This window comes from Lissotriton helveticus, chromosome 5_1 (assembly GCF_964261635.1).
Source record: "Lissotriton helveticus chromosome 5_1, aLisHel1.1, whole genome shotgun sequence".
Taxonomy (NCBI): domain Eukaryota; kingdom Metazoa; phylum Chordata; class Amphibia; order Caudata; family Salamandridae; genus Lissotriton; species Lissotriton helveticus.
The window spans coordinates 1078578202-1078591535 of record NC_136065.1 but is presented as its reverse complement, the minus strand read 5'-3'; the positions used below and the strand labels follow the sequence as shown (position 1 = coordinate 1078591535).

Genomic DNA, 13334 nt, shown 5'->3' with positions numbered 1-13334 from the left:
ACTAACCTATCCACCACTTAAAATGTACTTGCATGTTTCACTATACTAATTCAACACTAATCCTCTATGGGTCCCGGGGTAGCGTGCTACTCGCCGAAAAAGCGCTTTGATGCCTCGTCAGGGATAGTAAGCGCTATATAAATGCAATTACAATACAATACAATAGATGCACCGATGCCCATAGGAGGTGCCGGACCCGAGCTCCAGGGGGCCCCCTCAGCGCACAATTCAGTAATTTACAGCGGCATCCATGCTGGGACTTAGTTTAAAAATTATGCTCCAGTCCAGTCTCCCCAAATAAATGAAATGCACAGAGGCCAAGGACTGGATGCAGAAGTGGTATGAACAATTTTATGACTTAGTCGCAGCTACCGGCACAAACACACACTGTCGTATGTCTCAACTCTGGAACTTTCAGTGGTACCCGGTCATGAACAGCCATCCACTCCCTGAACACAGACACTCGTTTTGAAAAGACCGTATTACCAATCTAGAAATGCGGAGCATGGCGAAAGTCTCAGTCATATCGTCTCTCTGTGTACTTTGATAGGTTCTGGCAAACCCCAACCCAGTGCATGTGTTTTAGAGTGACCTGGGGCTAGAATCATGGTGGAGGGGAATTTCCACTACTTTCAGTATTGATTTTGAAATAAGAGAAAACACTGATGAACTTTGTTTTGAAACAAAGCCTGGCATAATTAAGTTTGGTTTGAAAGCATTGCTCTTGTATGGCGTGTTGAGCCTTAGGTTCCACCTTGTGCACTCCTGTGTAGAGGTTTATGTAAACTATATTAATCCTCATACTAATCAAAAAAAGATCGCTGGTAGCCACAGATCCTAGCTAAAGGCTGAAAATGCACTTGCATGCTGGGTGAGCTTTATTGTGTTATGGGAAACCATTTCAATCTTCCACTTCCTGTTAAAAAAATTGCTTCCATCTGTATCAGCATACCTAGTAGACCTGCTCATCTAAAGACTGTTCCTGATGTGTTCTGGACGGTTAACCCACAAAACAAGCATTGGCAAAGCCAATAGGTTTAGTCTATAGGAGAGCGATTGGCTTAGTCAATTTCTTTTAGTCATATTGTGCTGTATGTTGAACGTTAGGAAAAAACAAAAAGAACGCTATGACGTAGCCAGTGCTGACCGCAAAGGACAGAGATCCAATTTCTTAGTATGGGATTATTCTCTGTCTTCATAAAAAAACATTTAATTACCTAAGATCCAGGCTAAAGTTGGGCGTGTTGACCCCGCAGGAACACTGCGTGAGAAAGACCATGCAGAGCAGGAGCTCAGCACAGTCTGCATCTTTGTAGCACCTTGAAGACCATTCATGAAATTCTTGGATGCTTTTTTTCCTAGTGGGACGAGAGGGGGCAAACAATTAAGGGGAGGGTGGAGGGGCAAGTAACAGAGGTAGGGGCAAACCAGACATGCAACAATGCAGGGGGAGGGTGGGGCCGGTCAAGAAATAATGCGGGAGGGAGGAAGCGGGTGCAAGTAATAGGGAAAAGATTACCTCTGAAAGTGGCAAACAGTGGAAAGATACTGGGCAAGGAAAGCAGTGCTTGGGCCATTGTTCCGGGGTCGGGACCAACACACAAAGCGGAGGTAAAGCCAGCACTCACTGATCAAACAAGCAAGGGAATTAGTGACAATGAAGCCCACCAATGATGAGCAATGGGCAAGCGTTATGCCCCCGGTAATGAAACAAAATGTCTCCAAAGCTACAGTGCATCTGCTGTCTGAGGCGAGATCTAAAGTACGTTGTGGGGGCAAACTGTCAAAGAGGCAAAGGTGCCCACCAAACATACTGAATGGCATAAAACAACCAACAGTGCCACCCAAAACATCAGGGGGCGCTAGGGTGAAGGCATGAGTGTTTAACGAAGAGGCGGGATTGTGTCCTGCCCGATGGGAAACAACTTTTACCATGAAGTAGATTTGCTATGCAGTAGCCTACCATGCAGGTAAGTACTTTTTAATATAACTAACATTTTTTGTTATTTAAAAAAAGGTCATTTTAGGGTTCAGGGGTGTGCAGAGGCAAAGGGGCTGGGGTATATTGAGTGTTCATGGTTGGATGGAGCTGTGTTTTAACTTTGTCACTGCAGTGGTGGCATAATAAGTGCTGTAGGCCACTAGTAACATTTTATCTTACTAGCCCTGGCTACACTTTGTACCATATACTAGGGTCTTATAGGTAAGTTATAGGTGCAAATCAGGGAACAGCTAATTGTACATACACTTAAGGGTCATAAAACTCTGGGTAGTTCCCAAGCAACCCCACTACAGGCTTTAATGTAATAGGTGCTAACCTGATATGTTACTTTATCATTATGTAAGCACATTTAAATCTGTGTAGATTACATTTTAGACCAAATGTAAACAAAATCATTACCAATGGCAATTCTTTCTTTCGGCCAGGCCCAAACCAATTAAAAAAGCTGATGACATTTAAAGAATATGGCGGAGAGGGTAAATATCCTCTATTTCTGAACCATGACACCTATGACACAGCCAATTAAAAAGCCAGCAGTTACAATTCTTCACATTGTAGCCTCTCTTTCTTATTTTTCAAAGCAATTGATTGTGTACTACCTACAGTTCCAGTAATACGCAGTGCGTCTAAGTCACAATAATATAACAGAAAAAAATAAATGGAAGCAACCGCTTATTTAGACTTTTTTTCAAATAACATTAAAAGTGGATTGGTAATTTAAAATGTGCAGTACAGCATAGTTCTCTAAATAGTATTATTAGCAGACATCAGAGGTTCAATATGTATTTCAGGTTTATTTACAGCCATTCGGAATTGCTTTGCTAGGAAACAAGATGTGAAAAAAAGGGATTCCTTAAAGGTGCCCCTGCAGTATATTTTGACAAATGGAGGCCACAATTTAATTCTTGAATTAAATGTATACATTTCGACTACACATGGAATTCTGGAGAATGTGGTGTTCTATGAAGGGTGCAGTATAACTGCATCTTTTGAAGTGCCACACCTCTGAATGGTGAATCAAGGAGGGCAATACCATTACTTTTCCCCGACTACTTGTTGAAACCTCAGAATAATTGTACTTTTCTCTTACACAAATGTATTTTACTTTGTGAAAATCGTGCAGGGAAAATCCTTTTGGGTTGGGTAATTTCCATACCTTATCTAGCTTGCTATTTGTCAGATGATATGACTTTTTTACAGTGTTATTACATACTGATATGTTCTTTTTTCCAGATCAAACTAAAAAGATGGCTGCAGAGTCAAAGGTAGTGTGTGACCTTGTTGATAGCCTTTTAGCTCAGCCATCAATTTTGGAGGCAATAAGCCACACTCTAGATGTACCAAGGAATCCTCAGACCCATGTTAGGTCCGATCAAACCTTTTCGGGAAGTAGTAATGTCAATACTAACAGTCTAAGCATATCTAGATCAAACTACAATACACGATACAGAGGACAAGAGGTGGACCAAGAAGTAAGACATGTTTTTTCGAGAGGAAGGTGTTCTTCAAACCCAATGGAATCTTCTAAGTCAGCCCAAGAACAGTCAGAAACACGTGTGCAAAGTTCTATGACACAATCGCCAATATTTCACTTTACACGCAACTTTGGAAGACAGAATGGTGAAAGGATGCAACAGCCAAAATATACTCGTAGGTTAGATTACATATGATATACTATTTCATTGCTTTCATTGTCTCCAAAATAATTTTGTTCTAATAAATTTCACTATGAGTTTCATTTTAAATTGGGTGTGTGGCCTACAAACCACTGGAGTGGTGGATGCTCTCCTTCCGCAGACCCAGAATGTCTCACTTGCCAAATGTAGAGTTTCCTGTTGTGTCAGTGATGATTTACCAAAAGAGCTTACTGGAGAGGAGTACATTTGCCAAAAATGCAATAGAGTGCTATGCAATAGTTAATGTACATCATTTTTTTGCTTTATTTGAAAGAAACACTTGCATTTGTGGTTTCCTATTTTTACTAATACATACATATATGTATATGTACACACACACTGATAGTGTATATATAATATATATGTATATATATATATATATATATATACATATATGTATATGTACACACACACAGATAGTGTATATATAATATATATATATATCAATTCAAAATCCCTTGCACCGGAGAGATAAAGACTGGACAAACTCTTGTGTCTCTTACTTTTTACACTTTTTATTCCTTCAACATGCGGCTAGTAGGCAAAGTACGATCAACGCGTTTCGGAATGCCCAGATTCCATGCTCACGATAGATAGATAGATAGACAGAGAGATAGAGAGAGAAAGAAATGATGAGCACAGTCCAAGAACTCCCTAAAAATGGTTTACTCAATAAACACGCACCCTGATTGGGCTAGAGGTGGTGTAACAGTTCTAAAAATAAGATCCTAAACTTGTTATTTTATGCTTTATGAACGCTTTGATCTATCAGGACCATTGTGCCAATCAAATGTTCTTTTTTTTCTGATCTAATGAGAGTTTTTTCTTGGTACTTCACATCATCTGGTTCTTGAAATGTGACATAGTACAAAGTGTAGAATTATATTCAATTTCTAAATATATAATTAACATCTGGACATGACTTTGCATTTCAGGCATTTTCGTGGGCCTCCTACATTCACTAAGGAAGTAATTCTTTTATCTGGTCCTCACGATGAGATTGTTGTGAAGCAAGGAACAAAGCAATTTCTTTATGAGAGTGGACATATCATCACAACATTTGAATTTAACAAATTATGGACTTACCATGAGGTGCAGGACTAACTCCATGTGGCTTTTAGCCCCAAAATTGACAATATTGAGTAAGACAATTTTTATTTCGCATATTTATATGCAATACTATTTTAAAAATATCAGCAAGTTGTATATGGAATTGTTATCTATTTCCACTTAATTAGGTAACAGTCTTGCATTTAATCTATTTTGTAAATCAAAGCCATATACTTTCAATGTATTAAAACATTTTTGGTTATGTGTGTGGAAAATAACTTATGAATACATACAAATTTAAGAAATAATGAGTGTCAATAGTCAGATAGACAGGGCAAGGAAACTAACTGCAGGTGTCAATTAATAAAAATCGGTTTTTTACACGTATCACAATAGTTAATGGAGTAATATTCTTAAAAGGAGGAGTACAACGAGATGCTTTGTTTTTTAGTGTGATGTTCCGAACATCAGTTTGCACAGGCGTTGCATTGGTTCTGATGTGATCTGCCGTTTCTACTCCTGTCACAAGTACGATGCATTGGGTTCAGCTTCATACAAGCTAAGGATGGTTTGTTTCTCTGGAGCAAGTATCTGGGTCCACTTCCAATGGACCAGGCACAGGAGCAAGTTTATATACTTTGATATCGCTGAGTCATAAGCAACAGGAGGTGTTGGACTTGGCCGTTTCCCCCAAAATATTTTTGCTTTTGACCCCCTTGTCTAGGATGTCTTCCCCATGGTAACGATTACTGTATAGGCCATGAGAGGTGAGAGTCGCCCTGTTTTAAAATGTAATGTCACGAAATGGTGTGCAGGAAATACCCCCCATTTTAGAAATGCACCTGACTGAAATGTTCTGTATTTAAAATGGATGCCATGGCCATGGGTTTGGCCACCTTACTGCCGTAGGTCAGCGGTCTAGATATTACCCAGCCACCCCTAGCTTTTGGAGGGAAGCCTGGCACCCAGGGTGCTCAACCCCTTCCCTTGAGCCAGTTTAGACCAGTTTGCCCCTAACATTCTAGAAGGTTCTGGCACTGACTGGAAGGAGGGTATAAGGAAGGGGATGCGCCACCAGAGACACACAGAGCTGGGACAGGAACGTGAGGGGAGCTGCTGCGAGGTGTCACCTCCCCTGGGGCCTGTGAGCTGGGCGGGCCCTGCACCCCCAAACCCCCCCTCTGCTGTCCCCCGGGCCCCTGACGAAGGAGGCCCCCCCCCTAGGTCCCTGACACTGTGTGGGACCTTGAACCACACCAGCGCTGCGCGAAAGAAGCGCCCAGAAGGGGAGGAGTGCTGTAGTCTGGAACCCCCCCCCCCCCCAGGAGGTGAGGAGTGTGCCCCTGGGGCTGGCTGTGGAGCTGTTCGCCCCCTTGCGATGTGTGCCCACCCAGCGCTACCCTTGTGAAGCGCTGGGCTGTGAGGGGCTGCCTGTCAAGCGCTGTATGGGGAAGATTGTTCCCCCGAGAAACTGGTACATGTTGGAGCGCTGTGGCCTGTGACTGTGGTGGCCCTGAGGTGCTGCTGGCCCTTTGAGTCCCAGAGCCCTGGAAGTTGTGTGGCCCGAGGAGAGGAGCTGAGGGCCGGGAATAGCGCTGCAGGAGCCTACCCTGCGTTTTGGCGCTCTTTCGGCAATTGAAATAATTAATAAAAGGGAGTCTACCCCTCATTGTTGCCGATCCCACCGCTGCCACCAATGTAAGAAATGGGGTGGCCACTTCTCCAGGGGGTAGCACGGTACCGAGCGGCAGGCCAAACCTCGGAGGACATGTGAAGCATCTCACGGGGCTCCTCTCGATGGCTCCTGCGGGGCTCAGTAGGTGCTGCAGGCATATTCAGGCGCTCTTTCTTCCCCTCTGAAGAGGCACTCCTCGGGCACAGACCGGCGGGGCTGCTGCTGTTGGCGGGGCTCTCCTGAGCAGTGGAGAGCCCCGCGCGCCCAAGCCGGCAGCAAGTGTGCTCCGCCGGTCTGTGCCCGAGGAGAGCCTCTTCAGAGGGGAAGCCAGAGCCCTTGAAGACGCCTGCCGCACCTACTGAGCCCCGCAGGAGCCATCGAGAGGAGCCCGGTGAGTGGGGGCTTAATCAGACTGTGTGGGGGGCTGGAGAGGGCAACGGGGCACACTATCGGTGCTCGCCCCCCCTTGTTTTTTGGAAACCGGGACTGGGCCCGGTAGGCCCTGTTTGTGCACAGGAGACCCCTAGACTGGGCCACACCCCCCCAGTGAGAATTGGAGGCCTGATTTACCTAAGTAGAGCTAGCCCCGTGATAAGAGAGTCGCCCCTCTTAGACTGACGCTATGCATGAGCGAAGAGTCCCTGCTGTATGGGTTGCCCTGAGGTCCCCAGTGATTACAGAAGCCTGGTGAAGGAAATGTCTAAGGGAGCCTAGAAGAATAGGGGTGCATATGGTTGCCTACTGAAAGTTACCTGCTCATGCTAAGGATTCATGCCCCAGGTTAAATGTGGGCCGGGTCTATCTTAGGGGTACCCCCTGTTGCTAATGTTATTGATGCCAATGTCCTGCCTGATGTTTTTATTGCAGGTTGGGGGCTAATGAATTCCGCCCCCCAGGTCTTTTCCCTAAGGCTACAGCGCTGGGGTTCTGCATGACCTGTGGCTCTTACGAAGGCGTTCGAATGGTCCTAAGGTTATACCCGCCTGTTATTAGATGCTGGGATGCCATGATGTTTTTCCTTACAGGGGTTATGCTGAAGTTATAATGCCTGATGGGGGTTTATGCTTGATGTTGTATTTTGCAATTACAGCCTACTACCAAGGATTAAGGCCTGCGCCCCCTGCCCATGATTGGGTGTCCTGTGGCTAATGTTACTGAAGCCAAGGTATACTGATGTTTTACACCTGATGGTTGATTGTATGCTTTCGTGCCCACCGTGCAGGTGCTTGTGCCTTTTCTTACAGGTTTGGGCCTGCTGGGCCCCTATGCTGGCCTGACGTGTTATTCCAGGCCCCTTGTTAAACCCCATGCTGATGAGCAAGCCTTGCTGTTTTATTACAGGTGTTCTTGCCGGATGTTAATGCAGGGTGACTCATATTCTTTTAACAGGAGACGCCAATGCAGGTCCTACTGAGTTCTCTCCCCTAATGTTTGATTTTATGTATAATGGGCTTCCACGCCTAGTGTGTTCTTCCCCCATATGGATGTCGCTGACGTCACATGCCAAGTGCTAACCTTTTTATATTTCAGCTGGACAAGTTGGACTTATTTACTGTTTCAGCCTTGTTCCCAATTACCTTGTAAATAATCCCCCCTGGGTATATACTACCCTGGCGCTCGCTAGCGCCTTGTTGTGATTACGGCCTATGTTATGTTTACCCTTGCAGGTTGGAGACAATAGAGAACTTGTTATTTTTCCAACTCAAGCTGGTGTCGTGCCTCTTTTGTGGTGTGCCTGGTGAGTCGTATGTGGGTACTGCGTGGATGCTTCACATGTCCTCCGAAGTTTGGCCTGCCGCTCGGTTCCGTGCTACCCCCTGGAGAAGTGGCCACCCCATTTCTTACAGGAGGAAATCAAATAAGCCCTTGGAGAACACTTTGATCGCAAGGCAGCGTCCAGCTGTCACTCAGCAGGGCCAGTGAGCAGCAGGCAGAAGGGCAGCACAGCAAAAAAGCAGGTTTTCAAGATCAGCAGTCCAGAACAGTGACAGTCCTTGAAGCCTCACGGCAGTGATTCTGACAGAGTTTTGTTACAGGTCTATGGGCTACCTAGGGCCTATCTTAGGGGTGACAAATTTGTAATAAAAGGGTTATTTAAGGCTTGGATTTTAAATGCCAAGTCAGAGTGGCAGTAAACTGCACACACAAGCCCTGCAGTGGCAGGTCTAAGACAGGTCGCATAGGCTACTTGAGTGGGTTGCACAATCAGTGCTATAGGCCCACTAGTAGCATTAAATTTACAGGCCCTGGGTATATAGAATACCATTTTATAATGCACCTACAAGTAAATTAAATATACCAATTGTGGATAAACCAGGTTTATGGCAGAAGCACAGGCACACTTTAGCAGTGGTCAGAGTCCTAAGTCCAACACAAACAATCATTAAAAAGTGGATGTTAAGAAGCAAAATGTATGGGGGAAGACCACTCAAAGGCTGACAGGTATAACAGATTGTCAGCATTGCTAAAAGTTGGTCAGCTTGTTGACGAACAGGTTTACTTCTCCCTTCATGGATGATATTCTGAGTGATACAGATCTAGCATTTTTGATATTTTGAGATATGTTTAAATGTATAATTTTAATGTTCATGTGTAGGTAAACTAACACTCCACTTTTTGTTTTATAGCATAAAACTTCTGATGCCATGCCATAACAAATTAGTGCAGCCATTGCTAATGGACAAACAGAGTCTGTCAGGTCTTATAATTTCAAAACTCTTCAAACAGAACTCAGTCTATTTACAACCATCAAGGCAAATTCTTCAACATCCTGATTCACAGGTGTCTGTAAGTAATACTTGCATAAAGTATGCTCTATGGTTTCTATTGAAAGGTATAGGAAACATATCTATTAATAAATGTGAATGCATTTCCATATTCCCATAAAAAATGTTATGTTGTATGTTCTTTCTAGTGCAGTTAGTTAGAAAAATATTTTTATAGCGTAGCAATATCTATCTAAATCAGGAAGTAAAATACTGTACTATGTTGTTACCGTAAACAAAAAAGAGGAACATCACTTATTTAGGACGGAGTATACAACTTTACTTTATAACATAATTCAATATGATCCACTTTGTTTTAATTTGGGCATTAAACAGCACAGTCCAATATTTAACTATATTCATATAGCTATGATCACCATCCTATGCGGTTCTCTCTTACTCTATATGGAGAGACTGCCAACAAATGTGAACAATTGATTGCTTATACAGAGTGTGTGATTGAGTTAATTTATGTGTGTGTGTGTATAAGATGCAGAGAGGAATTTGACCAAAGTCATGGAGTTAGGGTTGAATGAAATACAAATGCGCATAGACACAAGTATGGTTATTTAGTAAAATACAGAAATCTACAAAAGGGTTAGGTTAGTAGCCTGTATGGCAAGAGCTTTGTAGAGAAGTATTCTTACCATCTTATGCTGATTCTGAAGTTGCTCTTACAGGGAGGTCAGAAAAGAATAGTGAGAAATACATTTGCCTGTGTTCATGCCTAATATCTTGTGAGTGGGTCAGATTCTACTTGGAATGCAGGTATGCTGGCTTTACTTTAAATGAAAGGATGGGATCTGTTTCAGAATAGTCTGGTTATTATTGCCTTCCTAAATTACATTTGACTATGTTTCATATATTATGTGTGAAGGAAAGAAGTGGTCTCATTTTTTCAAGTCTCCAGTAAGTACAAGATGGTCAGTAAATGGAACGTGCCTTGAGCTGAGTGTTCTATTACATATGTAATGTCGGAATTTACATTTGAAAATTATAGAGTTGTGCTGTGGATGATCTGGTAGACAGTTTAAACCACCTTATAGGAGTAGGATTTGTGTATGGTCAGCTGCCGGTAAACAATGGAAATGGTTGTGAGGTGCTGTCCTGAAGGAGTTGTTCATGCCTGGTTACTACACACTGGCTATTTGTAAATTGTTCGATTACTAACATTTCTTGTATATCTTCACCAAGATTCATGTGATGTGCCATTTATGTTTTTATAGGATAAAGGCATAGAGGAAAAAATGGACATGGTGATGTGGCTGGAAAGTGAAGAACCTTTAAGCAATAATTTTGCTGAAACAGAATACCTGAGTAGTTCAGATCCATTGAAAATCGGCAACATTACAGCAAATCCAATTTCTGCTAACACGACAGAAGAACATACATTTCAGATATCGCCCTCTCCCACTCTCATTAGCGAAGGATTTGATGACCATTATCGGTACTGCTTTTCTCAAACCAGATACTCAATTTGAGATTTACTTGGTTTTTCAATATTGTTATATCATTTCGAAAGTATTTGGCTATCATAAAAAAGCTATTCTCTTGCAAGTTTTGTCATGACCAGCCCAGTAATGCAGGACCATGAAGAACTTTTTTCCCAGCTCTTTCCCGTGATGTAAGGCTATTGGATCATGCAGTTAATGTACAATGCATCTGAAGTGGTCAAATACTTTTAAAGAAAAAATAGTCAGTATATCAAGGCAGGTAATGGTATGTCAGCAGTCACTTAAATGATGCAGGAATACAACAATGTAAAATGTACAATCCCAAGCAGTAGTTGTGTGGCATAATGTAGTATGGTGGCCATGGCATCTTAGCATGCCGACAGAATGACAACATTCTTAATTTAAAAGATGTAAATCCAAATGTCCAGGGGCCTAGTAGTCAATATGGAGTACCACAGGCATGTACTTCCGAACTATAACACCCTTGGTGTGTGGCATGGCGCTAGTAGTTTGTTCTTGTTTTACATATTGTATGGATCTTAACTATATGCTACCACTAACCCATCTTCTGTCTATTAAAATGCATTGATGGTGAAATTGTAATCTGCACTTCTATGCTAAATAAATGTGTAGGGCAAAAACAAGACTGGCGATTTCTACAAGTTTAAAGTAATTGGCTTACACAATTAAGCATAATTAATCATTAAACATATTCAGGTTGGTTACATGATGAGTTCTCTAGTGATGATTGTTGCTTAATTTGGTAAAACGTTAGTAATCCAAACCTAGGAACATGTACATGTAGTCGCAAACGTCCCAATTCACAGCATCAGGCCATTTGCGTCCGCAAAAACGCTTTTATGGAATCTTAATTTGGGTTCTGTGATTCTGTATTAGGAAGGGCACGAGGAGGGCATCCCTTCCTAACACAAAATTGGAATGGTATGTACCAATGTTTTGCGACTGAAATACAGTGGCAAAAACATTATCAATTTACCACCAATTGCTAACCCATTCACAAATGGGAAGAGGTCCCCAAGAGACGACTTCACCTCTGAGAATGGTTGACAAATATTCAAGGGGCCACTGGCCTGCTCTTAAAAACTGAAACTATCAAGTTTAATTTATTTCTTTTTTAGACTCATCATGGTTTCCTTTAAGGAAAATGGTCTGCATTTAGAAAAAAACAATAGTTTCCTTATTTAAATGCAATCACAGACATGGTTGTCTGCTGACCCCAGCAGGCCACCATCCCTGTGATGGCTATGATTCCTAATGGGTTGCAAATTCTGACCTACCTCAACCCACTACAAATCAGTAATTAAACTCAAAAGACGTCCATACATTATGAATAGCGATTTCCTAATTGTGATTCACAGGGAATCGCAATTAGGAAATGGCTATTTCTAACTTTCATACATGTAGCCCTATAAGTCATGTATAAAGTTGACTTGTAACAGGAAGGCATAGGATGATACTTTGATTGTTTTTTTAACATAGTAATAGTTGACAATATTCTTACTGTTTTAGATGTTACACTGAACTGTTGGTTGATAATGTGCACATTCCTGACGATGAAGAGTTTGATACCTCAAATATCGATATTGCTGAACAAAATGAGGCGCACGAAAGGTCATTTTATAAGTTTTAATTCGGATTTAGACGTTTAATTTTTAACTAATACATTTGATAGCTTAGCTTTATTTCCTGTATTTCAGTGAGAGCGATGATATAACGTTGAAGGATCTACTATCAAACCTTGCTTTACAAATTGACTCTGAAAAGACATGCAAGTTCAACATAAATCGTCGAAACATTTGGGATGGAGCACGTCGTGCCTTCCTTCGCAAAACCTATAAAGCAACCAACCGTATATCTGTTATGTTTACTGATTCCTCCGGTAACTCTGAAGGAGCTGTTGATTTTGGCGGCCCAACACGGGAATTTTTGCGATTGTTAATGCATCATTTACAGCACACCAAACTCTTTGAGGGACCCGAAAACAGGAAGACACTCAGTTGTGATGCCCAAGGTACCTTACATTTATTATATTCCAACCTTTCTAAACTGCGCAAATTCTAGAGGAGGGAAAGAATAATTAATTAAAGTGGAAATAATGTTTATAATATATTACTTACTGACTTCAAAGTTTGTTTGATACCACTGATCAGGCATTCTCAAAGAATTTTTACTAAAAGGGGAATAGTGAAAGGAATACTGAACTATACTATTCATTTATGCAGCAAGAGCAGACTGATTTCAATTCCACCCACTGAATATATCCCTTGCAGCCTGTAAAACAACCTTGCTAGCATGTACTCCATTATATATTTTATGTTTGCTTTGTATTAAATGAGGGGCTAAGGTTTTCCTGCAGTAGTTACTGTTATCAATTGAGAGAAAATTCCTCTGACAAGTACTTCAAATAATGGCTAACTTTAGAGATTCTGCATTAGGTAATCTTAGTTGACGCTCTGGTGCAGCAGTGTGTATGAGTTAATCACCCAAACTGTACAGATGCATCCTGCATATTTGGAAACATAGGCCCATATATCAAAGGCAATAACCCACTGCGTGAATTAGTTTGATACATGGGACTTGAGACACTGGTCGGGTCATAAAGGTAGGAGTTTTTGTTGTGCATAGAAATTCCAGTCCATTGTAGATGCAGATCTTAAAAAACGAGTTCTCAGGATAGACACTTTCCTCCAC

At 41.9% G+C, this 13334-nt stretch overlaps 2 protein-coding genes across 2 annotated transcripts in view; one reads left to right on the top strand and one right to left on the bottom strand.

The window, feature by feature from the left end:
• The window catches only part of PDZD7 (PDZ domain containing 7), a 790250-nt gene that overhangs the window by 574426 nt on the left and 202490 nt on the right, over positions 1-13334 (bottom strand). The window lies entirely within an intron of this gene.
• Positions 1-13334, top strand: part of LOC144753501 (G2/M phase-specific E3 ubiquitin-protein ligase-like) — a 43416-nt gene that overhangs the window by 21852 nt on the left and 8230 nt on the right. The window contains exons 2-6 of the mRNA XM_078641168.1: positions 4614-4820; positions 9031-9190; positions 10395-10615; positions 12153-12254; positions 12341-12654. Coding sequence (XP_078497294.1) covers positions 9044-9190; positions 10395-10615; positions 12153-12254; positions 12341-12654 — 784 coding nt within the window. The 5' untranslated portion in view covers positions 4614-4820; positions 9031-9043. The remainder of the gene's footprint in view (positions 1-4613; positions 4821-9030; positions 9191-10394; positions 10616-12152; positions 12255-12340; positions 12655-13334) is intronic.